General features: G+C 41.6%; 1 protein-coding gene across 1 annotated transcript in view; it reads left to right on the forward strand.

Annotated features, from left to right (window-relative positions):
- GRID2 (glutamate ionotropic receptor delta type subunit 2) overlaps positions 1 to 25,844 on the forward strand; it is a 561,587-nt gene that overhangs the window by 401,074 nt on the left and 134,669 nt on the right. The window contains exon 8 of the mRNA XM_088529596.1: positions 107 to 226. Within this exon, the coding sequence (XP_088385722.1) occupies positions 107 to 226 (120 nt within the window). The remainder of the gene's footprint in view (positions 1 to 106; positions 227 to 25,844) is intronic.

Here is a 25,844-nt window from a genome sequence, read left to right on the forward strand (position 1 = left end):
CTGCCTATGTAAATACTTTTTTTTTTAAAAAAAAAAAAAAAAAAAAAAGAAGAACTTATTGACTACTTCTGTATGTTCAATCTGGTCTCTCTTTTTTCCCCACTAGGGTGGAGTGAATGGTTTGACTGGAGAACTCGAATTTGCAGAAAACGGGGGGAATCCCAATGTCCACTTCGAAATTCTGGGGACCAATTATGGAGAAGATCTTGGCAGAGGCATCCGCAAGGTGAGGCTGCATATGTTTAAAAAAGAGACTGTTTTTATTACTTTTCATTCTTTAAAATTGTATTTTTTATTGCAAAGAGGTCTTGCAGTAGCTGGTGTTGATCAAAACGTTATTCATCATACGCAGTATTTAGACTGTTGGTAGACTGGTTAAGAATCTGATGTAGACTTCTTTTGTAGCAGCTGCAACTGTATTTGCAAGATAACAAATTGTACATGAAAAAACATGTTTAGAGGACCAGATTTCTGCTTGATGTGTATGGTAACAATGAGCAACTCCAATAACTACTGCATGCAGAATGTATAGGTGCAGAAACAGAAAAGGAAAAATGCAGAATTAAGTGTACATAATCTCTGTGATCTTGCGCTTTTGGGCAGTACGTAAGGGATGCTTTAGTAGAAATGAACTTCTACATAACAGGTCTGATGTTAGATCCTCAGTTGCCAGACAGTCTGGAAACTTGGATTTAGATTATTTGGGAAACTTGCATAAATTGCACTAATCTCCAAGGTTAGTATCTTGTACTTTGCATTTGGGTTTTGCTACATGCTCTATAAAGGTAAGTTCTATATGAAGAACAGTGGGAGCAGGTCTCTATTTGCAAAGTATATCCTTAACTCAGTGTTGGTAACTTACTTTCTGAGATGATAAAAGCCGCAGAAATCACCAAGTACCTTTTAGAAAAACAGAAAACCCCTAGACTTTTTCAAGAGCAATTCTCATCCGTCAATTCCAAGATAGATTTCCCGTAAGCTAATACTGAGGATAATCCTCCTCAATGAGGAATGTGAAGTGATTGTCTCAAAATGAATGATAGAGAAGGTTATTTTTCTCTGTGCGAACTGGGTGCATGTGTCAGTGTCACTGTGTGATGCAGGACGTTGTTTGGTTCCACACCTTCTGCAGTAACAGGTAAGTGCTCCCCAAAAAGAGAGAGATTAAATAAGAAGGTAAAAGTGCATCTAAACTCTTGATTTCTTTTTTTATCCCCTGCTTTCCATCAGGAGAGCTGTTACTCCATTCACGCTGCTTCGAGCTCTGTTTTATCCCCTGTTTTGAATCACTGAATGTACACAAGTGCCTATAGCTGTATGACCCCGAGCAGAGATGTTGCCAGCTGCCTCAGAAGCCGAGCGGGCCTGGATCTTGTTGCTACTTGGACGTGTGCATTGCAAAGCCTTTAGGCGAGCACTGTGCTGGCTGAGCCTTTATTCCCTCGCCTCTAAATTGAGTTCCTTTCAACATATTTGGATTTGATTTATTTTTCTGTGCTATGATTTTAGGAGCTATTTATTTTTTAGAGCAACTAACTACTCTTTTCTAAAACCAACCTCTACATCTCCATTTATTTTAACTGGTAGGTTTGGGCAGCTTTTTGACCGCAGGCCTGTCTGAGTGAATGCTTGAAGCGCAGCATTGAATTCCGATCTCCCCCTAGTACAAAACCATGGAAGAGAAAGAGGAGACCACCAGAAAGGTCTAGGAAATTAACAGGAACATAGAAAGATTATAGAGCTTTTCTCTCTCTTTTCCTATGGTTTACTTAATAGTGAAGATTTCAGCTGTGATATAGTTTATATGTATATGACCACTAATGAGTGCGGGTGTGGGCATGAAGAAGGTGCACAAAACAGTAAAATATTACTGGCTTCTCCAGCGTTCCTGTCTCTTTCTCATAGTACAAGGACAAAGAGAAGTTTGGTGACTTTGAGTGGAAATAACTTGAAACTGGGCAAAGGAAATAGTTTAACACAGAATTCAATTAGTGTGTGAAATCCACTGCCCCAAGACCTTACTCAGAATAAAAGCAAGTTTTTAAAAAAGTAATGTACTGAAAATATATTTTTGTTTATTTGATTGCTTTTTAAAACTTGTTTGGTGAAATGATCATTTAAAATAGCTTATACAAAATATAAGAAAATTTTGGAGCCCTTTTGAAGACTCCAAACTAGCTGTCTATCTGTGGACTTTTGTGTGAGGCACTGAATATGATTAAAAAGAAAGAACTCTCCAGAGCAGAACAGATTTAATCTATTCCTTTTTTTTTTCTAAATGGCATTCAGTGATTCAGAGGAAACCCTAGGAAGTCAAAGTAATTCCAATTAAGTATTTTATTTTTATAAGCAAAGTAATAAATGGATTTTTAAAAAGAAAAATACAAGTTATTTATGCAGAAAGTCAAATACACAATTAAAGTACAATCCAGAGATTCTAAAACATTTAGAGAAAGAGGAAAGAATATTTGGGGGGGGTGAAAATGTTGGGTTTACTCTTTTGAATAAAGTTCACATTTTAACTTTGATTAAGTTTTGCTTCAGTTTATGAACCACTAAGGTTGGAAGCAAATCACAATAATTGCAGAAGTCAGATATATTTTTGTTAGCAACGCTCTAATTAAAGTGCACTTCAAATTTTCATGCATTTAGTGGTCCTAAGTGTCAGGAACTACCTAACTTTTTATTCCTCAACTCTAGTGGAAGCAGCTGCAATTAGCAGACTGAAATTTCTAAACAAATATATCACCTTTAATTAAGGTGTTTCCAGAGTACTCTTGTAGGAGATAATGAAGGATGAAATCATGACAAAAGACCCATTGAAGTCATTGGGACGAAATGTTCACACCAAGTCAAGCGTGGAAAGATTTATTTATTTTTCCATAAGGAATAATCAATTGATTTTAATTAAAGCAAGTAAAAATTCTAAAAGCACTCAATTTCTCAAGAGTCCACGTCCTGTTTAAAATCACTGCTGTTTGGGTTCCTGAGTCATTCAGCTACTTCTGAAAAGTTCATCTGTTCTCCCAGGCTTACAGGATTTTAAAAAGGAACTGATCAGAAGAAAATGAAGGAATGTTGTAGGTATAAATATAATCAAGCCTGTAGCTACCAGGAACTACGTACAGGTCTCCCTTGCACTTTGATGGGCACCTCTTACTACAAGAGTATTCACATGCAAGTCCAGTGGGGGCATTGGGCCTTGACCAAGTGCAGAATTAGCAAACGGAGCAGCAGAATTGCTCAAAATGCATATTTTTTGTGTGATTTTTTTTTTTTTTTCCCCCCCAGAAGTTCTGGATCCCGGCAGCAGTGCACTCCAGCACCTTGCAGGCAACAAGCGGCTCAAGCCAAGTCCGTGGTACTTGGAGAAGGCAGCCGGGTCCCTGCCACATGCTGCGTTTGTTGGTGCTGCTGCTGCTGCCCTGAGGGCCCTGCAGAAAACTGGCTTTGCAGATCCTGTTGTGGCCTGGGTTTGTGCAGATATAGATATATTCAGGGGGAGGCCAAGGAGCGTTTCTGACATTTCTCTGTTGGCATTTGTCTGCTGGTATTTGACATTTGAGTATGTGTTCTCTGACATTTAAATTTGGGTGAGGTGCTTTTATCTATACTGTTGAAATAAAAGCTGCGGTTCCCCTGAATACCCTTCTAACAAACAGGCCAACAAAGCGGGGCTGATTGCTTGGAGGATTCTGTTTGATATCATGGTGGTAGACACAACAGCACCGCTGGAATAGGGCCATTTTCCTGCTTCTTCAGAGTCTGCTGTAATTGAGAAGCAGTTTGTCCTCTAAGCTTTGGAGTTACAGCTGCTTTTCTTTTGATGCCCTTAGGAAGGAAAGAATATATACTTGATATTAGGTAGTGTAAACATGTATTAAAATGTAAAATTTATGAGCATATATAACATTAAAACCTGTAATGCAATATCCCAAGCTCTAAGCATTTCATGTGAATGTGAGAGACAGAGGCCTTGACCACGGTGCCTGGCAAGAAGCTGTTCTGGGTCTGTCCTTCTGCCGGTGCTCGTGGCAGGGTCAACACCTGCAGACTTGGTGCTGTAGATCAAGGGCTGCTTGGGACAGTTTATCGTTGTTCCGTTGGTTCAGAGATGAGGAAGTTATACTGCACTTTTTTGTTTTCTTTCTGGTAAAATAATTGCTACTCTTTCCCCTTTATCTGGGAAATAACTGTTGATTACAGTAGCAGCGTTGGTTTGCCTTCAGATCTTTCAGTTGTATCCATCAAGAAGTGACATATGTTACACCTATTTGTCTGGATTCCCTCCTGGGAAAGTTGCTGTCTCTTCTTACCAAGCTAAATCGTTCCGTCTTTAATTTCTTATTCCCTTCTGCTTTCTTGGGTGAAAAGAGAAGTTAGACAGCTCCGATGACCCCAATTAACTAACATTATTTAACATTATTTAATAACCAAGAGCAGGCAAAGCATTTTCGTCTTGGGTAGCCTCATGGTGAGCTGCTTGAGGTAAGTGATAGGTTCACTCCTTCCCTTTGTGATCGGCATCAAAGGTAGGGAATTAAGAAAACCCAGCACTTAACTGCTGTAAGGTGTTTCAGCTATTTGTAAAGGCTAACATGCAATTTATGATGTGACTGAAAGATACACTTGCAATTTACAGCAACGTTATTGATGGTGTATATTTTAGGGAGTTGAAAAGAAATGTTGCTATGTCTGAAAGCTTTGCCTCTGGTGTTGATAGAAAAGATAAACTTAGCTCTCCATTAATTGTTATTCTCCTTAAAGCTACTTTTAAGTACGCAAGCAGCTTGCTAGAAATGAGATGAACTACTTAGTACTAAAGGTAACACTGTGATTCAGGGTTTGGTTGACTGAGGCCTGCTCTTCCAGTTCAGCACAGTGCTTAAACCTGCTGTAAACTTACTGGAGAGCCTCATATTCTCCCTGCATCCAGCCCTTGGCAGTCTGTGGGGGTACCATGACCGATGCCGTGCATCATCCTGGCTTCTGCAAATCTGTGGAGAAATTTCAGTGAAATTTCATTTGAGCTAGGGATTGTTGGGAATTTGCATGTTAGTGCAATGATGCCAGTGTTAGCAAAGAGTAACTTAAGGGAAAACGCCCTTGTATTTAGCTGCAAAATCTAAATGCAGACTTGAGTCTAACAGAAAGTGGGAAATGCTTTCACCGTAGTTGTACCTACTGGACTTTTCAAGAGTAAAACAAGGGAGAGCTGTATTCCTGAAATGCAAAAGTTCAGAAAATTTGCTCTTTTGCTCTTGAGTAGAGCATGCTGCTTTAAAATACAAGCCTGGAAAAGGAGAGAGATGCAGACTCACTGGCCTCCCAGATGGAGAATTTGCCAAGTCTAGGTCTTCCTCAGTCAGATGGGAAAAAGATCCATATCTCAGTCTCTGCCCTGTCCCCGGGCTGTTTCTTTGGAGCGTTTGATACCAAATGCCATGTAGAAGAGCCGGTGGCTGATTCTGCAGCCTGGGGGATGGAGCCACAGGTAGATGGGGAGGTTCCAGGGCTTCTTCTAGTGCTGACTTCTTTCTGTAGAGCAGAACAACTGCTACCAGAGGTCTAACGAGCAACCTGTTCCCAAGGAATTGCTCACTGAGGGACAGGAGCCACTACCCAAGAGCCAGGATCAGGTTTATGGACAAAAATGGAGCACAAACTCTCAAATGCCAGGGTAGTGCCAAAGAACCCAGACCAAGTTAGTACAGTAACAGCGTCCTGCCCCACGGATTTCTCCTGAGTGGGAGTCTGATAAAACACGTGAGCTCCAGCGCTCACAGGCACTAGCGTGTAGTAAAACCTGTTGTAAAAGAGAAGTGGTGATTTTTGTCCATCTTATTGCTAAGCTCTGAAATGAACAGTGTTTTACTCCTGCATTGGGAAGGGTGGGAAAGGAAAAGTGTAGAGAATCAGGAAAGGAGAGTGCAATGGGACCCTGGGGAGGAGCACTGGTGTCAACTGGAGAGTCCTCGTGGGGCCTTAGTGCTGTATGATGTTTCTCTTGGCAATTTTGGCAGGGATCAGTCTGTCTCCTTTGCCTAGAACTTCCATTCTTGTCAGAGCTGATATAAATTTTCTTGCCGAAAACTGATTTCAGTCTATTGGGATCTGCCTATTTGACTGGTTTCATTAAAGAGGTTTATATATATATATATATATATATATATGCCTTTTATATATATATATATATATATATATATATATGCCTTAAATTATATAGTTCTCTATTTTTTTTATTCAGGTATTCAGATGACAGGATATATTTTAGCCCTCAGAGAAAACACAGTTGTCTTCATAGCAAAGAACAGGTAAAAATACTTACCCATTTCAAACTTGGGTTTGTATTTTCCTTTAGTATCTTGTAACAGTGGAAATTTAGAAAGAAAAATCAAATAGAAAAATGTGAGATCTAGGAACTGTGTGGCTACCTCTATACTCCCTTGTAGCTGTCAGGTAAAAGCCTAACCTCAGAGGTTCCCCGATGGATATTTTGTGCTTCCTGGACATGACAGCATAGAAGGATACATTTATTTATTTATTTATAGTCACTTTTTTTTCCTTTGAACAACATTGGTATAAGTAGATCAGTTTTTAAAATAACTACAGTGGGAAAGATAACGTGGACCGGGATATCAGTCACATTAGCATGAGAAACTTGATTCCTGTCCATTATGGGCACTTTCTATTCATTTTTGGGATCCTTTTCTTCACATGCATTAAGGCTGTCCTCAGGCTGCGCAGTCCTAGGGGTTCTGCCACGGGGGTTGCTCCAAACTCCACGTTTGCCATTAGGAAGCCTCCAAGTTTTCATTGGGTTGCTCGGGCCGCTTTTGAAATGTCTTTGCTTGGGTTATGTGGTTTTCTCTGCAGCACAAGGAGCTGAGAGGGGCTGACAGTGACCGCGAATCTGCAGAACTGCCTGGCAATTTCTGGAGCCCAATATCCTCAGATACTGCAGCTGAGTACATTAGCTTTGTAACTCACTTCAGAGATCTGAAGTGCTTGGGAACTTTGAAGTGCCTGGGAAGTGACATTTTCAATAATGTCAGAAGGAAATGTGCGGATGATGTAGGAATGAACTTAATGCTTCATTGGTGTCTCGGGCAGTCATGTCGCTTATGCGATTTTGGAAATCCCATCAGGGCCTTCCCTTCACCTTTGAGGGAGAGCTCAGGGGGTGCTGCTTCAAGGGTGCTTTTCTTCAGCCTCGAAATTACTAGAATAAAGCATTCGGCTTAACCCTGAAAGTTTTAAGGCAGGGGGCTCATTCCTCATGAGTATATTTCAAAATGCAAGTTTTCAAAAATTTCTCTTTATTGCTCTTGATTTCTCCTGATTGCTCTTTAGAATTGGTTTGTTTTTGATCAAAGCTATCTGATGAAAAGGACTTCAATTCCTGAATAACTAAAGCTGAGACAAGCATACATTTTCCATCCGTAAGAAGTAATAAGTGCATTTTGCTCTCCATTATTCCAAAGAGGAGGTGTTTTGGCTGACATATAGCATGAAGAGGAAGACTTGCAGTGAGTTAAACCTTTGGGTGTGAACTGGGTATTCTAGTCCAAATGAATAGTAATTGGAAAACCGTGTAGACAGGAGAGCAGGATAATAAAATATTGAGCTGCTTCCTTACCCAGAGGGATGAAGAGACGATGGTGGGAAATGGGTCATTTAGCTTTAGCTTTTGGAGGATAGCAAAGGTTGTTGGTCAGTTTGCAGAATTAAGAGCTCGATGTATACTTAATTTGCCTTGGGAAGGCTGAGGTGCATACAGGTTATAAGAGATCTCAGGATCTCAGGTATGTGGAACTGGGTCTGCACAGATTTAACGTGACTTGATAAACTGCATTTTCCTTCAAAAATAGTGGGCCAAGACTGATGTGATTAGATGGCCTGATGTGTCCTGCCCAGGCAGGATAATCAGCTTTTGCTAACGTGCAGGTGATGTGAGCAGCTTCTCCTTGAGGCTTGTGTTATGCAGGAGGCCCATGAATGCTGGGTGAGCCTCAGTGGTGAATCTGAAAGGCCTGGGCGCCTCGTGCTGATCAAAACTTTGCTAGTTTTAGAGCACAAATCTACAAGTGGGCAGCTGATGTCTTTCACAGTAAGATTCTTCTTTCCCAGCTAGGCTATTTATAGAAAAATACGAAGGCGTATATTGTTAGATACTGAATATTTGTGCACAGCCCAGATAAGTCAAGGAATTTATGCGTGGAAAGGCTGTATTTGAGTGGAGCATGATGCTGGACGAAGTTTTGTTGATGGCGGTGAGTAGTTATTTCCTGCAGTGGAGTCAGCGGACTTGGTAAGCTCAATGGCCTTCACCTCTGTGGCCATCAAGGAATTGGTGCTGCTTTCCCCCAAAGCAGGGAAAAGGCCGAGCCCCATGTTTATGGCACCTAAAGGAGCTGGTCGGTTCTTAATTTGAAACAGCTGATTGAGCTGAACAAAAACCTGGGACCCTCCTTGGGGATCTCCCCTGAACACGGATCTTCCACCCACAGCCCTCGCAGTCTCCTGACTAGATATAAAATAGCCAGATTGGATCAGTTTGTGGAAATACCGGCTTGTTTTCCTTTGTTGCTAGCGCTGCCTAGCTCAATGTGTATTAAAACAGTTTTTCTTTTATTTGAGACAAGTAAGAAACAAGAGCAGCCTTTGAAAAGGCAAAGAGGGTATACTGATGATCCCAACGTCCATAAGATGTTACTGTTTCTGTGTTGCAGCTTCCAGCTGATTGCTCAGCTCACATACTTTGAAATACAGCCTAGTCTACTATGCATAAAGCATCATTTTTAAAAGAAGTTTTTGGTTCCTTTTGCTTTTGTGCAAAGAGAACTTAGAAGTGATATTTCATCTTATCTCAGTGTTGTGTATGGCAATGCTAAGGTGCCTTTCCAGAAAGGTGCTTATAGCTGTATCCTGCAATTAAAACAGTCTTAAAAGTGATTTCCAGACATAAAAATTTATTTCTTTGTAACTGATAAGGGCTGCTGATGAGGATGATGAACCTTTCAGTGATTTCATAATATTTATAGTTCTTTCATAGAGTTGAAAGAGTTTTATGATTCAGCCCTAAAATTACAGTGCTCAGATTTTTGCTTGTTCTCAAGTTATGATATAATGCCTTAATCAAAGGGTAAGTTACAGGAAAAAAATAAGTAATAAATACTTTTGTCATCGTCTATCCCTGCCTAAAATTGCACAGCAGAAGTAATAGGAAAAGAGCAGGATGTATTAAGTCTCAAATATTTCACTTTTTCATTTCAGCAAGCTGAATGAACTTAACATGATATAACCTCTCTTTCTGGAAAATAAAGTTTTTCAGGAAATTGTAAGCATTAATGAGAGTTTGAAACCCTTCAGGCGAGAAGTCGATGTGGGAGAGAATATTACGGTTTCAGGGACTCAGCAATGTGTGTCTGGATGCTGCAGGGGGTGTGTGTTAGGAAATAGTCTTATTTTTTCTTCAAATCCCACTTCTGTGAGTTTCTCAAAACCTGTGAAACTTCTTATGCCCATTTCTATCTGTGCAGCAGCAGAGAGAATATTCTTCTGTAAACAGGCTAGGATACATTGCAGAAATATAAGTAGCAATTCTTTTGAAATTTGAGTTCAAATTAACATTACTTTCAGTCATATATGTAAAGAATGTGACAGTTAAATGTAATGAAATATGTTGGCCGGATTTTGAAGCATGCAGCTATGAGATGCTTAAATGACATAGGTAACTGTATGAACAGCTACATTCACAAAATATACTGATCTGGATAATTGATAGATTTTTTTTTTTGAAAAAATGCTCTTTTTTATTAAGCTGTTTATACTATATAAAAGTCTGATTTGATGTATGCTTTTTTAAGGGAGTACATAACTAATGAGCATTAGTGTTTTATATGAAGACACTCATGCAACTTGCAGCTTGCCTACACCTCTATTGATTTTGCATTAAAACTTAATTGCTTTTTAAAATAATGGGGTTATATTTTAAATTCTTTGTCCCGGCGCCTTTCATCAAGTAGGGTTTCAAGTGCTTTGTTACTCTATTAGCCGCTAATAAAATCTGTGATTTCCCCATGGAATATGCAAGTTGGAGGTTTCATTAGTCAGGGTGTTTTAAACTGTGTGTTATATACTTGAGACCAATACATGCTAAGTAAGAAAATATTTTATTTAGGATCTAGCTACATAGCATACATTCACCACTGAACCAAACTTACGACAAAGTGGAGCTGTCGCAGTTGATACATTTTTGCTAAAATACTTGGTAAGTTCTAACAGGGAAGATTCATTGCCAGAGCACTTAAGCAGTTGTATAAACTCTTTTTCCTTGTTTCATTCCCCTCTTCACTAGGAGACATCTTCGTTTTGGCCCTGTAGCAGCCCCCGTGCTCCCCGGAGCAGCCGCCCGGCCTGTGTTCCTGCTGCCTCGCGGAGTTTGCCCTCCGAGCACGAGTTTTCCTTTGGGAGCTGTGGGCTCTGTGGGCTTCCTTCGCCTTGCCGGCTTTGCTTTGCAGCTGGGATATGAGCTTCTCCATAATACTGCATTAGCGAGGAGTAGTTCCTGAGCAATTTCCTGGCTTTGCCCGCAAGCGTGTAGGACATGGCATGAAATGTGCGGGGGTTCACTCGCACGGTGCCAAAACGGGGCAGAAAATACTGCGGAAGGGGCTTCAGTTACACAGATGCCTCAGTGCCGCGTAGATGGAGATCTCTGACTTTCATACCCGCTTTACCTCTGTGGCAGTCGGTTGTAGAGGAAGGAACAGGTGAGGTGGACTTTGTTCTAAAATGATGCGGGCAAAGATTTCACTCAAAAGTTCAGTTTGGAGCACTCCCATAGTCCCCTGGTCTTGCTCTTGCGGAAAGATTTTCAATCACAGCCTTTTTGGTTAGCGTCAACTAAGAAAAGCATTTTTTCCCTCCAAATTTGGAAACCTCTCTGGTTACAAATTGCCTTTTGATATATGTTTCAAAGATGGGCACAATGCACAGCTAGTCTGATCTATTGTAAATATAAGAAGTCTCTTGATATGCCTGATTCTGGATAGCCAAATTGATTTTTCTGTTTGGCCCCAGGGCTTGTTACACTCTAAATGCTGTGTGGAACTTATTGTCATCCCTTGCTACTAACTTTGCTGTTGGAGACCTTACACCCTGCTTGCTTTTGGCTCTGCCACTTTTTATGTCTGCAGGAAAGCAAACATGAAAAGACCAACTAAGTGACGGGTATCTTCCCCCATGAGAATACAATCTTCATGTCACTTTGTGACTGTAGGCCTCCAACAGATTGCATTTAGCAGGGACTGACGCACTGAATACAAATGGTTTTAGCATCCCAGCAGATTGGAGCTTTTCTGTTCAGTCCAAAGGGAAGCGAATTTCACATTAGCTGATTGGATAGCAAGGGTCTTCATGCTGCTTTTATATTTAGTGCAAGAGCAGGCTTATTATAAGAAATTTATATTAATAGCAAGTATTCGGCTCTCCGTTTAATGTCCAGGCATCTCATCCTTATCTCTTTCGCATGCATCGTGATGCAGTTCAGTTTGCACCGTCATATTTTCCCTGGTTGTATTAGGGATCAGTCCCTCCAAGCCCTTTTATAAACAGTCATCTCTGATTCAGCTGTACATTCCTTCTAAGCTATATTGAGCCATTTTCCAACGGTTTTGTAGTATCATTTGTAGCAAATAATTTCTGCAAGAGAAAATTAAAGCATCAATAAAGAAAATAAGCTGTTACAACGATCTTCAAGGCCTTTTCTGCTCATAATGATTCTATGATATACTCTCAAAGATAGATTTTTTTTCATCATTTTGTTTCGTATCTTGCTAATCTCTCTCGCAAGAGTGGTACATCTTGTCATATGAAGATCTACTCGCCTTATGAAGAAAGGAAATGCCCATGCATAAAAGTGTCTGATGTATTTACACTCCTTAGAAGAAAACAACTAAACAAAAGAAAGCAAAAGCAAAGAACTTCAAGGCTCGAAACCTTCAAAGACCATTGATAAAATGCAGGGTATTTTTTTTTCTTGATCTCTCTCTCTCAATCTTCTTTTCACTTTAGCCATATCTTCTGAAATGTGGCACAGGATATACAAATATAAAAATGTGCCAAGTAGGTCAGGTTGTTTTATTTTCAATCCTATTGAAGACAAAAACCCAAATGCCTCCAAAATCTTTCTGTACAAGGCAAAATATTTCCCTGTGGCTTATGTGTTTTCTATTGGTAGGTTGTACAATTAGTTGTTGAATATTAACTTAGCTTTGAAAAGCACTAATCTTTATTTGGGTCTGGAAAGGAGAAAAATGGGAACGTCTGATCAAATGTCTTTAGGAGAAAACCTCAGGCAAAATATTGGTTATACTGATGCCTTCTTCCTCTTTAAAAAGAAAGCCATCCTGAAGAGCATGGCTCAGCTGCTTCCATTCAACAGGATCATTAAAAACTGGGATCGAAGGCAGGCCTTAACCTGCCAGTTTGGGCTCTGACAGAGGAGAAAGGGCTGAATGGAGCCAGGAGGCCAAGGCTCCACGTTCTGCAGGAGTCAGGTAAAACTGAGAACCAGTACAGTGCTATAAACCTGCCTGTAGAAGGCAGGTGCTTCGCAATATTCTGCCTTGGAAACCTCTATTATATAGCAAAGAAATCTTATTTCACGGGGATTCATAGTTTTATCCATCATCTCTTTCTATTTTTTTTTCCGGTTGTGGACCCATAAACACAATAGGTGCAGATATATAAATAATGAAGGAGTGTGTGTTAAAAATAATACAGCCTCAGCTGAATGCTCCGGAGAATTTAAAATTAAATGTCCGTAGAGATTATTTGCTCTGGTGTTCGGTACCGAGGTATGTGGCTCTTGTGTGGGCTCCTCTATTAAACTGAGATATTTCACTGCCCTCTCTTGGTGAGAATTGCAACTGGTCCCTTCCCTTCCATTAGCCTTAAACTAAGAGCAAAAAAGATGCTATTTAGGTGTGAGTGCTCTTTGCTAGAAAATTGTAGCAAGTGGAAGATTAATACTCATGAATTAATATTCATAAACTTGTGATTGGAGTACTTTTTATTTCTGCTTTAAGTTGTGAATCAGTTTGCTGTTTTGATCTATGATGTGTGGAAATACTCACAAAGAAATGTTTATTTACTTGTGTGTAATTCAACTTTATACAAACATCATGGTACTATATCCGTTTTCATAAATATATGTGTTTTTAAAAGTATACCCTTCTAGATGAAGAAAAAAAATCTTTGTTTTTCATGAGCAGTGAGAAAAGCTAATGACTTTTTCTGTTCTTGCTTCAATTATATCCTTGTGACTAATTCATTAAGACTACTCAATTTTGGACTAGTTCAGGGGCTTATATTAACTAGTGATCCCTCTTTAAAACATGTAGAGGGGAGGCACTGCCCTAAAGGGCAGTTCAAATATATGAGAGGGATCCAGACTTGCTGACAGATTTGGCAGTCTAGGTGGAGAAGCTACCAATACTGCTCCTCTTGCCAAGTGCTAGTGAAATGCAGACCCTTTTCGCATGCTTTCTGTGGGTCTGCAGGACTTGGCCTTGGCTGCTCTGGTAGGATTTCCTCCCCTGAGCAGCTCTGCAGGCTGGTGGGCGATGAGCAAAGGGCATTAGCTGCCACCAACATATCGTTGGGCTTCGCTCTGCCAGTGATGCACTCCTCGAGTCACCCCGAACTCATCCTGCTCTCTGGGCTCATAGGAGCACTGAGGAGTCATCCCTGCTGCCTTAGGCAGCTGTCCCAGCTGTGCTTGTGGAGGGCGTTGTGGAGAGCATGGCAAGAACGTGAGCTCCGCGCTCTGTGCCGCGGCGGAATTCTGCCTATCCCGGAGAGTGGGGAACCCTCAGTGAATTCCCTGCTTGGCTGCCAGGTGGTAAAGCAATTTCTTCAGTAATAGCTCTGTTCAGAATGCCTGTGAATGTGTGCTGCAGGAGCACCTGTAACTTAGCAATGTCTTGAGTTTTGCCACTTGCTACTTTGCTGCTTGCAGAGGGATCCGCTTTGGTCAAAGTTAGGTTCTGCCTTATAGGCCTGTGCTAGGGAAGTATTTATGAAGGGGTGAACGGGAAAAAAACTAACTGGTGTATGCATTGTCCTTTTTCCATGTGTCCTTGTTGCTTTTTAAATCAGAGGAGTAGCAGAAACAAACGTTTGATAATTGTCCAGAATTCCTTAAAAAGTACTGGGCATCTTCTTGTAAAAGGATGGATGCAGGCGTATTGCTTTGTGCTTAGAAACATTAAAGCATAAGCTGTCTTTGTAGGTAGCTTTGCCGAGTTATTTAGGAGCGTTCGTTGGCCTTCCACGGAGCAATGAGTCGTTCTGTGTCGCTCCTGACGCTGTTCAGCCTGGAGGCCGGGACAGGCAGACGTGTGGGGCCGGCAGGACGGCCCCGTGGGCGGCGGGCGGCGATGGCTTTGCCCGCTGCGCTCGCGGCCCTGCCGCCCCTCTGTGGGGTGACGGGGGTGGGTGTTTGCAGCCGGTCCGTTTTGTTTGGGGCTCCTGAGAGCGTCACCTTGCAAACTGACTACGCGCTCGGGCGGGAAATTAGGAGGAACAAAAACAATTCAAGAACGGGGTGAAAGATGGTTGTTAATTTTTCTCCCGTGTCTTTGCTGAAAGGGAAAACAATCGTATCTTTTCCAACACAGCAGAAAGAGGAATCACGACAAGTTTTAGAAATGCTGTATATTTGATGCACTGATCTCTGTACACAAGCTCTGAAGGGCCTCGGAGGTGCCACGCAGCTCCCTGGTTCTTCCAAGTGTCACTGTTAGCTCCAGGCAGTGCTGGGGGGCCTGTCCCACCCGCTCCTGCTCTTCTGGAGGAGACGGGTTCTTCCCCAGTCGCTGTTCTCCGTCGCTATTCCGGTGTTGTTAGGAAGGCCGAGGTCTCTGCTTGGAAATACAAGCCTGGTGTGTTTCTCGAGAGGGTCCGTGTATGGGGTTTGGCCAGCGTGGACGAACCCTGCTTGCAGATGAGTTTTAGACTGAGAAATGGTAGAAATTGGAGCTCTGAGTATGGAGCGAGTACATAGGAGAGTTAGAAAAGTGCACCCAGCTTTTACTGTTGTCTTTCCAGTGTGTTAAAAAACTAAGTAGAGAGGAAAATGTTTTTATTGGTGTTATATTGCCTCTGCTCTCAGATTTCCCTCTGTAATTCAACTAATGAACTAAATTATTGATGCATTGCCTGCTTCTAATTTTAAGAATAATTTATTGTTTGTGCATCTTATTCCCATAGCAGTTGTTAAAATGCCTTTAATTTGCACCTCTCCCTTAAAGCGCAGAGCACTAAGGGGCATTTGGGATAAATGGAAAAGATTTTCATCAGAGCAAATGCTTTCTTGTTCATCTTCAGCTCAGAACACAGGTGCTGATCAGTATGTATGCACACACAGATGTATGGGTGCATGCAGATGCAAACCAGTGGCCTGTAGTTTTTCTGTAAAGCCTCAGCCTGTGGAGCTGCATGTGCAAAAACAGCTTTCCTGGTTGCTCGTGGTCTCTGCTGTTCAGATCCTTGTTCTTTCTCTTCCTCTCCCCTCTCTTCCCAAGTGCTGATATTTAATCAGAGGGCTCCTTACCCTGAGCTTTTCCGTTTTCCACGCTCCTATTTCTAATGGTAATGAGTGCCTTATGTTTGGGACAGTCACAGTCAGTCATGCTCAGGGTTTGCTTTGGTGACGAATACTTCAGCAGCTGTTTTTCTTGGTGCCTTTTTTGGTCCTAACCTCCAGCACCTTCTTGATGCTTTAATACTCATCATTTTTTTCCCCTCCTTTTGGCTCCTCTCTAACACACTGGTAGATATATATACTAAGGAAAGCTTTCGAGATGTATTTTCTTCCTGTTCTGCCAAATGAGTCACTTAAATGTCTTTTATCAATGTAATATCAGAGTGTAATGAGCCATGTGACTTGGGCTGGGGATTAGAAGAGGGTCACTTGCCACTTGTTTTTGGCTTTAGGCAATGAAGGACACTTCATTAGAGGTACCAGGAGTCCCTCCAACAGATTTATGAGAAGGAAACTGGTTCATTTTCTGTTCAGCTGGTTGGCAGACCACAGTTGAAAGAGGTGCCATGCTGTGGGCTCCACTCATGATTGGGTTTCACTTACTGTGGTCCTTTGTAGAGTGTTTCTGATTCATTTTTTTTTCCTACCATGTGGTGCTACTTCATGTTTGCTGTGGAAGTTTTCTCCCTGCTGTTTCAGCAGCAGCAGATTTATTAAGACTGAGATCTCTATCTCCATGGAATATTGAGTTGTTTTTCCTCTTAGCCCAAGGTATTCATTGTGATATATTCTCCTTTTCCCTTTCTTATTTTTTGTTTTATTTTTTTTTCCTAGAATGCTTCATTTCCTTTCTTCCAACAAGGCTAAACTATCTGCAGAAAATTCAGCAAAACTGCTCTAAATGCCTAGAAATGTTAAGTCTCCCTTTCAGTTTAAAATTTCCATTTGCAGTCCGCTAGGGTTCTTCAGAAATAGTACAGTGCAATACATGCTCAATAAAAAAAATCCACCATTGCTGAAGTTCCCATTCATTCATGTGGTAGGATGTGTTTGTAATTAACACATGAATAAGCAAAAAAAGAAAGAAATTTGTTATTAATTATTAAGCAGTAAGATTGTAAGACACAGCTGAAACAGATTCTCGGTTAAGATGATTTTAGCTGTGTTTTGTAAGTGTGTGTAATGTAAATAAATAAGTATATGCTAATTTAACCCACATAATTGTTCCTTGGAGAGGGGAATATCATCCCACACTCAAGTAACTTGATGAAAACATTAGAAGCATGGAGGGTTGTTTTTTTTCCTTTTACTGTGGGTTGGAAATCTAAAGTAACAAAGTTAGCGGAAGGAAGACTCTTAGCATCTCAGAAGATTAAAGCACTTAGATTTATATGGCCAATTAAAGATTAAACTCCTAACTTTACACGCAGAAGTAATAGCACTTAGGGCTTTTTTATAACTTTTCAGGTATTTAATCCACCTAACAAAACATTCAGAACTGCATGGTCGATTAAGCTCCAAGGATGATTTAACCACGTGTATGTTGTAATCTGCGGTTTTTTGGTTGTCTGTTGCTTTCTTTTTTCTCTCTCAAAAATAAGAACCTGCCTAAAAAGAAATGCACTTTTTAGTGGCAAAGCTATTTCCTTCCAATTTGAGCATCTAATTGATCATCCACCAATGTCTTCAGATGCTCCACCAGATTGAAGCTGGTGGGAAATATCTAGGGAAGACCAAAGGGACTCCCCAAGTAAAAGTGCACCTACTACGCTGGAAGAACACATGGGAATGAGGCACTTGGGTTGCTGCCAACAGCCTATATATAATTTTTTTGCTCAAAATGTCCATTGAATAGCCTTAAAAATCAATGTTCTGAAAGAGAAATGTGTTTAAATTGTGGGAGCAAGGTGCTCTTGTTTTAATTTCAAGAGCCTGCAAGTTCAATTACATACGAGCTTAGAGAGATCAATTCAACTTATTTCTAAAGTCCACACTTTGTTCAGGGTCTTGAACTGTACGTGTCGAAGACAGGCTACATTTTAGAAGTTTACTGATTTTTTGCTTTTCAGGGTGTTCTTTCTTTGAGAGTGTTCCCTGAACATCACTGCTTTTCCCTCCTTTATTTCAAAGACAATAGGACAAGACCATATGTTTTTGAAATATTTCCCTGCTTTTTTGTTTTACTAAGACCGTGGAAGGTGCCTGGGTGATATGAGCAAAACTGCCCGAGTTTTTATGTTGCAGCTGCACATCCTCGGCAGCTTGCGAGGCTGTGGTGCCATTACAGGGCACGTCTCCCAATACCTCCCTGCAGTTCCCAGCGCCTGCCAGGAGAGCTCATGTGAAGAGCCGTACCTATCAGTCGCGTTCCTGCCTCCCGTTGACGCCGCCTTCCTCGAGGGCCGTCGCCGTGATTTGCATTCAGGATGCTCCGTGCTCTCCAGAGGTGCCCAGCAGGATTTGTGAGCGTCTCCGAGCTTCTAATCAGCCCTATTCTTGTGCCCCTGGTGCCCCTCGGCGTCTGTGCCGCTTCACACCTCGCCTTGAGAGAAACTTCTTTTTTCTTTAAGAAACCGCGTTGGCTGTCTGCACCGTCTTACCTAGTAGCTAAGTCTGTAGGAAGATATAATAAAACCTTGGGTAACTGTCAGAGAACATTTACGTGATGTAAGCATAGAACAAGTTCTCTGTTGTATGTGTAGAAAAAATCGGTGCCCCTGACTCATGTATCGTGGCTTCTCCTTCGGCATCTGCAACCAGCTTTTACATATAAGCGAGCGTAGGTAAGGTTTAATATAGAGTTGTGTCTGTTTTTTCCTTGATGTTAGTGCTTATGGTGCTTGCAGCTTATTTGCCATGTGAGTACACTTTTATGTGATTTCGCTCTAAAGAGAAAAATGACAAGTGTTTTAGTATTACATCCTTCCCTGAGTCCTAATATCACATCTGTCTTTTTCACTTCCCTTTTTTTAGCTGGTTTCTCTGTCTGCTAGGCTGTCGCTAAATCTAAAAGCACCTTTAAGGAAATAACTGGCAAACGCGTTAATGTGCAGTATCTGACATGAAATTAGAAATACACCCAGAAACTACCCGAGCAGTTAACTAAATAGCTGGTGAGGGAAGCAAAGGGAGAAGGTGGAACTGGAGCAGATGTTAATGCAGCTCCACGCACAAGGTTTGTAGCATCTACAAGCATAGCAAACATCTACATTAAACATCTACAAACACGCTCCATTAAAAGTAACGGAGCTGCCTTTCTGTCTTGTCCTGTTATGGAGTCCGTCCTCTCCACCCCCAGGCGTTGGAGGTCAGGTCTGTCTTGAGTTAAAGTAACCTCTGGTTTGAGGTTTACAGAAACAATCTCCAGTGGCAATTGGTGCAAATTTTACGCAGTGGAATGGGTTTTGTGAGATGTTTTGGGTTTGTTTTTTCACCCTAGGTGGTACTTGGGTAAGTTGCTGCAATGAAGTTGGAGCTGCCTGCAGGTTTATCAGCTTGGTTCGAGGTGTGGTATTATGGATAGGTTTATGGCAGAATCTGGTAGGCAATACAGAATCCTTGTGAGCTGAAGAAAAAATCTGTTTATTACATTAATGCGGTCAAACCAAAACTGAGAAAGCTTGAGCCTTAATAAAAGACCTGGAAGAGGGCTGATGTACATAGTGTTTTGTTGTTGTTGTTATTTTTGTCTCGGAGCACAATCTAAGCAGCAGCCTCCTGCCATCCACTGTGAGTGTAGACCAGATTTGTACTCGACCTAGAGAACAGCCAAAGGAAATAAAAAATCTGAAAATGCAAAGTGCTATTTTCCCATATGAAATCCATTGTAAAAGAATTCCTTTAATTTCACTGCGTATTGTACATGCAATGAAAATGCTCAGATGGTGGGTGTCCAGCAGAGACAAGTAACTGGAGACATTATTTAGCAAAGTCACAGAGCGGATAGTGAAAAGTCTACATTATGGAAGTGAATCAAGAATATAGATTTAATGTGCTTACTTGTACCACTTGCTTCTCAATGCAGTTATAATATTGACTTAAAGCTTAGTCCTGGGTTTTGTATCTCTCTATTCATTTTTGAATGGCCGTTTGGAATTAAAAATACATGGAACGTATGCATAGATTTTACTGAAAAAAGTCTGTGCAGCTCCATTTAAGCTTTATGGGATTCTGCTTGTCATGTAGAAATTTTTCTTGTAAAATCTTTTTTACCCGCTACAAATCTGATCGAAGGTCCTCTGTAGTGCATGGCATTCCTTCCTTGTGATTCCTAAAAGCTTTTGGATAAAATTCTGAGCTACATTTCTGCATCCGTGAACCAAATGTTGATCTTGGTGAAGTCAGTAGCAGAATTTCTTAACATCATCACCTTTCTGGTTTGTGTTATTTCACATCTAGTCATTGCTGACTTTTTCTTCATGTTTAGAGCTGGACAACACTAGTAGAGCTAATGCTGTCAATAAAAAATTTCGTCCGATTTGTAAAATTAGGATGTGCAAAAGTTGTAGCAATGGAAAGGGAGGCAGGATTTTAGTGCATTAGTTGGAGAAGGGAGGATGTGAATATTTGCACGTCCTTTTGCGCAGTATTTTGCAATGTATTATTATTATCAAAAAAGATAATGAAACAATTGAATAATAAACCCAAGGCCTGATTTTTGACTGCATCAAATCCCATTTGGAGAACACGGGGATGGGTTGGGAAGGTTTTCTAGCACAGTTCATCTTGTTTGCCGAAAACTTCTGGTGGATAAACCTTCCAGCAGGGTAAGTTTTAAAAACTTGGGAGCCTAAGACAGTACCTTTGTATTTTATGAACCTGGATTCATTGATTTTTGTTTTCTTTGAGTATTGTGTGAAATGCCTTCTGAGGTCTTTTGTAATTTCTGACATTCCTGCAAATATCAGATCCCCACTTTGAGCTTTTATAGTTGAATTTGTTCATTCTTATGTAATTTACTTTGCATTTACCAATACTGAATTTCATCTGTGTTCCTGTCACAGGGTCACTCAGTACCATGAGATCTCCTTGTTGTCAGTTTTCATTTTACTAGTATGAATTACTTAGTGCAATAAGCAGACTTGGTCACTCTGCTGTTGATAAGCTTTCTAGGTCATGTATGAATGGGTCAACTGACACAGATCCCAGGAGACAGTGAGATATTAGTAATATCCTCCTAATCAGAAACTGTTCCCTTGTTCTTACCATTTCTGCACTTTAACAGTATTTATCTAAGAAAGGACTTTGCCTTATTCCCTGTAACAGCCTCTCTTGCTCATGGCTTTAATCTGCAAAAGCCAGGTGGTTTTCTGCCCTATTTCAGCATTTAGCTCTAGGGTTGCAAATGCTATTCTTTAAGTTTTCCGGCTTTCCTGGACACTGTGGATGATTCTGTCTATGAACTGTGGATTTTTTTTTTTCTCCAGTTCTCAGTGGAAAACAAAAACATGCCCATATATTTGAGAGCTAAATAATAATTCTCTTTCAGAATAGAATACGGAACCATTATATCAATGGTCTACTTTTTTGGGACTATGACCGAAATTCCTACCAAACTTCAGGTTTTTGCTTTGTAAGGCCTGAAGGTTTACCTGGAATGTGATTCTGTACATCTACGACATGGTGCTTTCTAAAAGTGCAGAAATATCCTCAAGCACTCAACTCCTAAATTCTTGTTGAATAGAATACACTAAAGTAAAAGCAATATAAATAAAAAGTAACATGAGTTGCTGTTGTGCCACAGCTTTGAATTCATACAGCATTAACAAAAGCTTTGATTAATACTTCCACGTAAAACCTAAAGGAAACAAAGCAAAGCCTTTGTTATTAGCTTCCCCACCCATGTTTCTGCATCTTAATGAAAGCCTTGTTAATATTTAAAATGCTTTTAAAGCCCTGAGTGTATAGAAAAACTTTGTAGTTAGAGAGATATGAACGTTATATTAAGCAGAGCTATTTGAATAAAAGGGTGGGTTTCAGGCTAACAATGCTAATGATAAACTCTGCAACTTGGAACATAATTGAAGGTTTAAAAATGCCTTTTGCAATTTCATAGTGTACAGTGGAGAGGAAAAAGAGACATCACCCAAATACCGTGCCTGTGCTTAGAAACTTCGGACGATTGCTGCTGGCTTATTCACAAATGCTGTGTTTGACAGATATATCTCCCATTAAATATTGTAACGCAGCACTTGTAGGCTCCTGATGGGCACTGGCCTATAACAAGTCAAGTAATGTGTTCCTTTTAAGAGAATGAAGTGAACGAACGTGGCACTGGCATGTCCTGACATAACGCATTCAAGGTAGCCACAGCTCTGCCCTTAGAGCTCGTTTGGTGACGCAGTTACCTTTGCTGACTAAAAGCAGGAGAAGGGAGACGGCTTCGCAAGGGCCCTTCCACTTTCTCCTCGATTGTCTACTACTTTACCTCCCTCCGTGCTTAGGCAGGGAATAATCTTTCTATCTCTTTCTTTCTCTTCTGGTTACTGACAACCTGGCCTCTTGCTTTTCCTTATTTCCTGGATGTGAGTCCCAACTAATTTCCATGGGTAGAAGAAAGGTAGGCAAAATGTGTCTCTGTGGATACCGTGTTCCCAAGTTCACTTGATCTGTGCGCCGTGTCTTGCTTGTTCCATGCTTATTCTTGATAAAATGAGAACACCCCTGGAGTTTCTCTTTTCTGTTGTTGGTTTTTTTTTCTTGTTCTTTTTTTTTGTATATATATACATCAAGAAGTTGTATGTTTTATCCTCTCAATGTTAAACGATTGCACTATCGTACCTAATAAGGCTTGACCAAGTGAGGCATTCTGGTTGATACTGTCATTACATGAAGCTTCTAAAAGTCAGGCCTAGGTTATGGAAACATAAGTTTATGGAAACCAAACTACATCTGTAGCCATGCTTGTAAGCATAGGGCCTTGACTTTCCCATATTCATCATGTGTGTATTAATATATCTTTCTGTGTGTATGTGTGCATTGACATGTGCACTCATGTAAACTTCCACTGACAGTTTTCAAAGATTGAATGTTTCGGGACTCCTAATTCTTAATGCTAAGACTAAGCTATAATATGACTCATCAGAAACGCTGAGGTGTGAGCAAAAGTAGGTGAATAACAGTGTAATCCCTTTCACATATCCTCATTTATTCATTTATTCTCATTTATTTCAATGCCTGAAATGGGCAAAACTGCTCACTTAAGTAATCTTTGTAAGATCCAGCTATATAGCATTTAGCATCATATGTCTAAATGACTGAAGCCCAATGCTAGAAATCGCTGTGTTAAAAACTTAGGATCCCTGCGAGGTGGGTGGTAGCCATGAGCCAGACTTGCCTGGCTCCTCTCCAGTTGTTCAGTCCTCTGTCATCACCTCTGATCTGGTGCAAAGCCCAGTGTTTCAGAGGGCTCAGTGCTTTAACGTATAGCCATCCCCTCACGCGTTTCCTCTCATCCTTCCCTCCTTCCCAAGCGGGCTCCAGGTCCCGCGGGTGCCTGTTTTGGCCCCCGAAGCAGAAAGGTTGCAGGCGTCAGTGTGGCCGGGACCAGTGTGAGTCTGAGGAAGATGGAAAAATCCTCCTCTTTTACTGTATATCTGATCCCTCCATGATTTTCCTATGTTATTTTTCCGCTTCTTAGCTGTGATGCGAATGAGTGTTGTTGTTGTTGGGCTTTCTGTAAAGGACACTCTCTCCTGCCTGGGTGGCATTTGTGGTTAACCATGTTTCCTTCTCTACTCAAGTTGAAAGTACTGGGTTTATATCCTGATTTGGGGTTGCTGTTAAATATCTCATTTTGTCTGTTTGCTACAAGAATGCTTTCATATGGCTAACTGTAGATTAAGAACTGCCTTTTTTTTTTTTCCTTAAATAGTCATGGGAGTAAATGCACTACTGAGAGACCAAACTGCTATTACATAGGTTCTTCTTAGGTTCATGGGCACTACAGAAGTAAATTCTGGCCTTTTACGGTACTCGGAGCTGTTCACAAAACTTTATACCGTGACTGAATAAGAGGCAGAATGACTCCAACAAATACATGTAAACATTTACCTTGTGCCCTACAACTTTGTTAGGGATGGGTGCTAAGGGCATTTGCAATGTGAGCTTTCCTTCTCTCAGTCCGTAGTTAGGACGTGGCTCAGGCCCTGATGGCAAATTGCAGCCATTTGGAGGGTTTCTAGCAACACGTACAAAATAAGTTCACCTTGGAATAAAAATCTTCATGTCAGAAATGCTTCTTTTTTCCCATGGGCAAGCGTTTTTAGGGAGGGTGAGAGACACAAACCGTCTTGTTGCTGCAGTGAGTCTGGTGCACAGATGTAGTGCGAGAGGTGCCGTTGCCCAGCTATGTATAAGTTCCCCTGATGAAGTTTTCACTGCTCTTGGTACCCTTCTTCCTGTTCTTTTCTCATTATTCCACATCTTGTTAGAAACATCATCTCTTCCCACTCGTGTTAGGAGAAGATCTGGTAGCTGCTCTGAAGCAGGCTGTGCTCAGAAGTGAGAGGCAAACATCTGTAGGCAAGGAGCTCAGTGCAGCAAAAGCCAGGCTAAATGCTTCCTTCTGCCTTGGCACAGCTCTGTTTAAATACGTGAAAATTTAGTTCTGGAAGTGAACTTTTAACTCTCCAAACAGCAGCAGCATTTGCATCCCTGCTCCAAGCCCAGGACTGACTGGTATTATTGAGCCGGGGAGACCTGCACACCTCTCAACTCGATGTGAAATGCATGTTGGAAGAAAGGCAAGCAAAATGCAAAGAGCTCAAATGATGACCAAGTTACCTGTCACCACTGTTTTAACCTTATAGGCCTGCTCGATTGGGTCATTAATTTGCAAATACCAAGTTGTCTGGTGTTGGCTAAAATTAACAGCCTTATTTTTCCAAAAAGAGGGATTAGGTGATGTTGAAAAACCTTGACAGAAAAGCTGGGAGTGGATGGAAAGGTCAGTCTTTATGCAAAAAGGCATATGAAAAAGAAGATAGTGGAGTGAACAGAAAATACATTGTGAGCTTACAGAAATGTAGGCAAGCTTGCTTTGTAATGGTATGTTTAAGACATACCTGTGAGTGGAGGGATAAAAGAAGGTTGTACTGCTCACGTGCAGTGTTGTATATCTGGTATATGAGACCGGCTTCAGGTTGTTTGCAGAAATCCAATGAAAGATTTTAAAAAATCCCAAAACTTAAATTCTACCATAGAATCATAGAATCATTAGGGTTAGAAGGGACCTCTAGAGATCATCTAGTCCAACCCCCCTGCACACGCAGGGTCACCTAGAGCACGTGGCACAGGACTGCGTCCAAGCGGGTTTGGAAGATCTCCAGAGAAGGAGACTCCACAACCTCTCTGGGCAGTCTGTTCCAGCTCTCTGTCACCCTCACTGTTAAGAAGTTTTTCCTTAAGGTCCTGGGGAACTTCTGATGCTTCAGTTTGTGGCCATTTCCTCTGGTTCTGTCAGTGGCCACCAGTGAAAAGAGGCCAGCACCATCCTCCTCACTCCCTCCCTTGAGGTACTTATAGACACTGATCAGGTCCCCTCTCAGCCTTCTCTTCTCCAGGCTGAACAGGCCCAGCTCCCTCAGCCTCTCCTCATAGGGCAGATGTTCCAGGCCCCTGATCATCCTTGTAGCCCTGTGCTGGACTCTCTCCAGCAGCTCCACATCCCACTTGTACTGTGGAGCCCAGAACTGGACACAGTACTCCAGATGTGGCCTCACCAGGGCTGAGTAGAGGGGCAGGATCACCTCCCTGGACCTGCTGGAGACGCTCTTCTTAATGCAGCCCAGGATCCCATTGGCCTTCTTGGCCACGAGGGCACACTGCTGCCTCATGGTCAACTTGTCGTCCACCATGACACCCAGGTCCCTCTCTGCAGAGCTGCTCTCCAGAAGGTCAGTCCCCAGCCTGTCCTGGTGTCTGGGGTTATTCCTCCCCAGGTGCAGGACCTTGCACTTGGCCTTGTTGAATTTCATGAGGTTTTTCACCGCCCAGTTGTCCAGTCTGTCCAGGTCCCTCTGGATGGCAGCGCAGCCCTCTGGGGTATCGGCTACTCCTCCCAGTTTGGTATCATCAGCAAACTTGCTGAGGGAGCACTCTGTGCCTTCATCCAGGTCATTGAGGAATAAATTGAACAGCACTGGACCAAGGACTGACCCCTGGGGGACCCCGCTAGCTACAGGCCTCCAACTAGACTCTGCACCGCGGATCACCACTCTCTGGGCCCTGCCATCCAGCCAGTTCCTAATCCATCTCACTGTGCACTCATCTATCCCACACTTCCGGAGCT

This window comes from Tinamus guttatus, unplaced genomic scaffold, assembly GCF_059628265.1.
Source record: "Tinamus guttatus ecotype Peru unplaced genomic scaffold, ASM5962826v1 Tinamus_guttatus_pri_ptg000028l, whole genome shotgun sequence".
In the NCBI taxonomy this organism is placed as follows: domain Eukaryota; kingdom Metazoa; phylum Chordata; class Aves; order Tinamiformes; family Tinamidae; genus Tinamus; species Tinamus guttatus.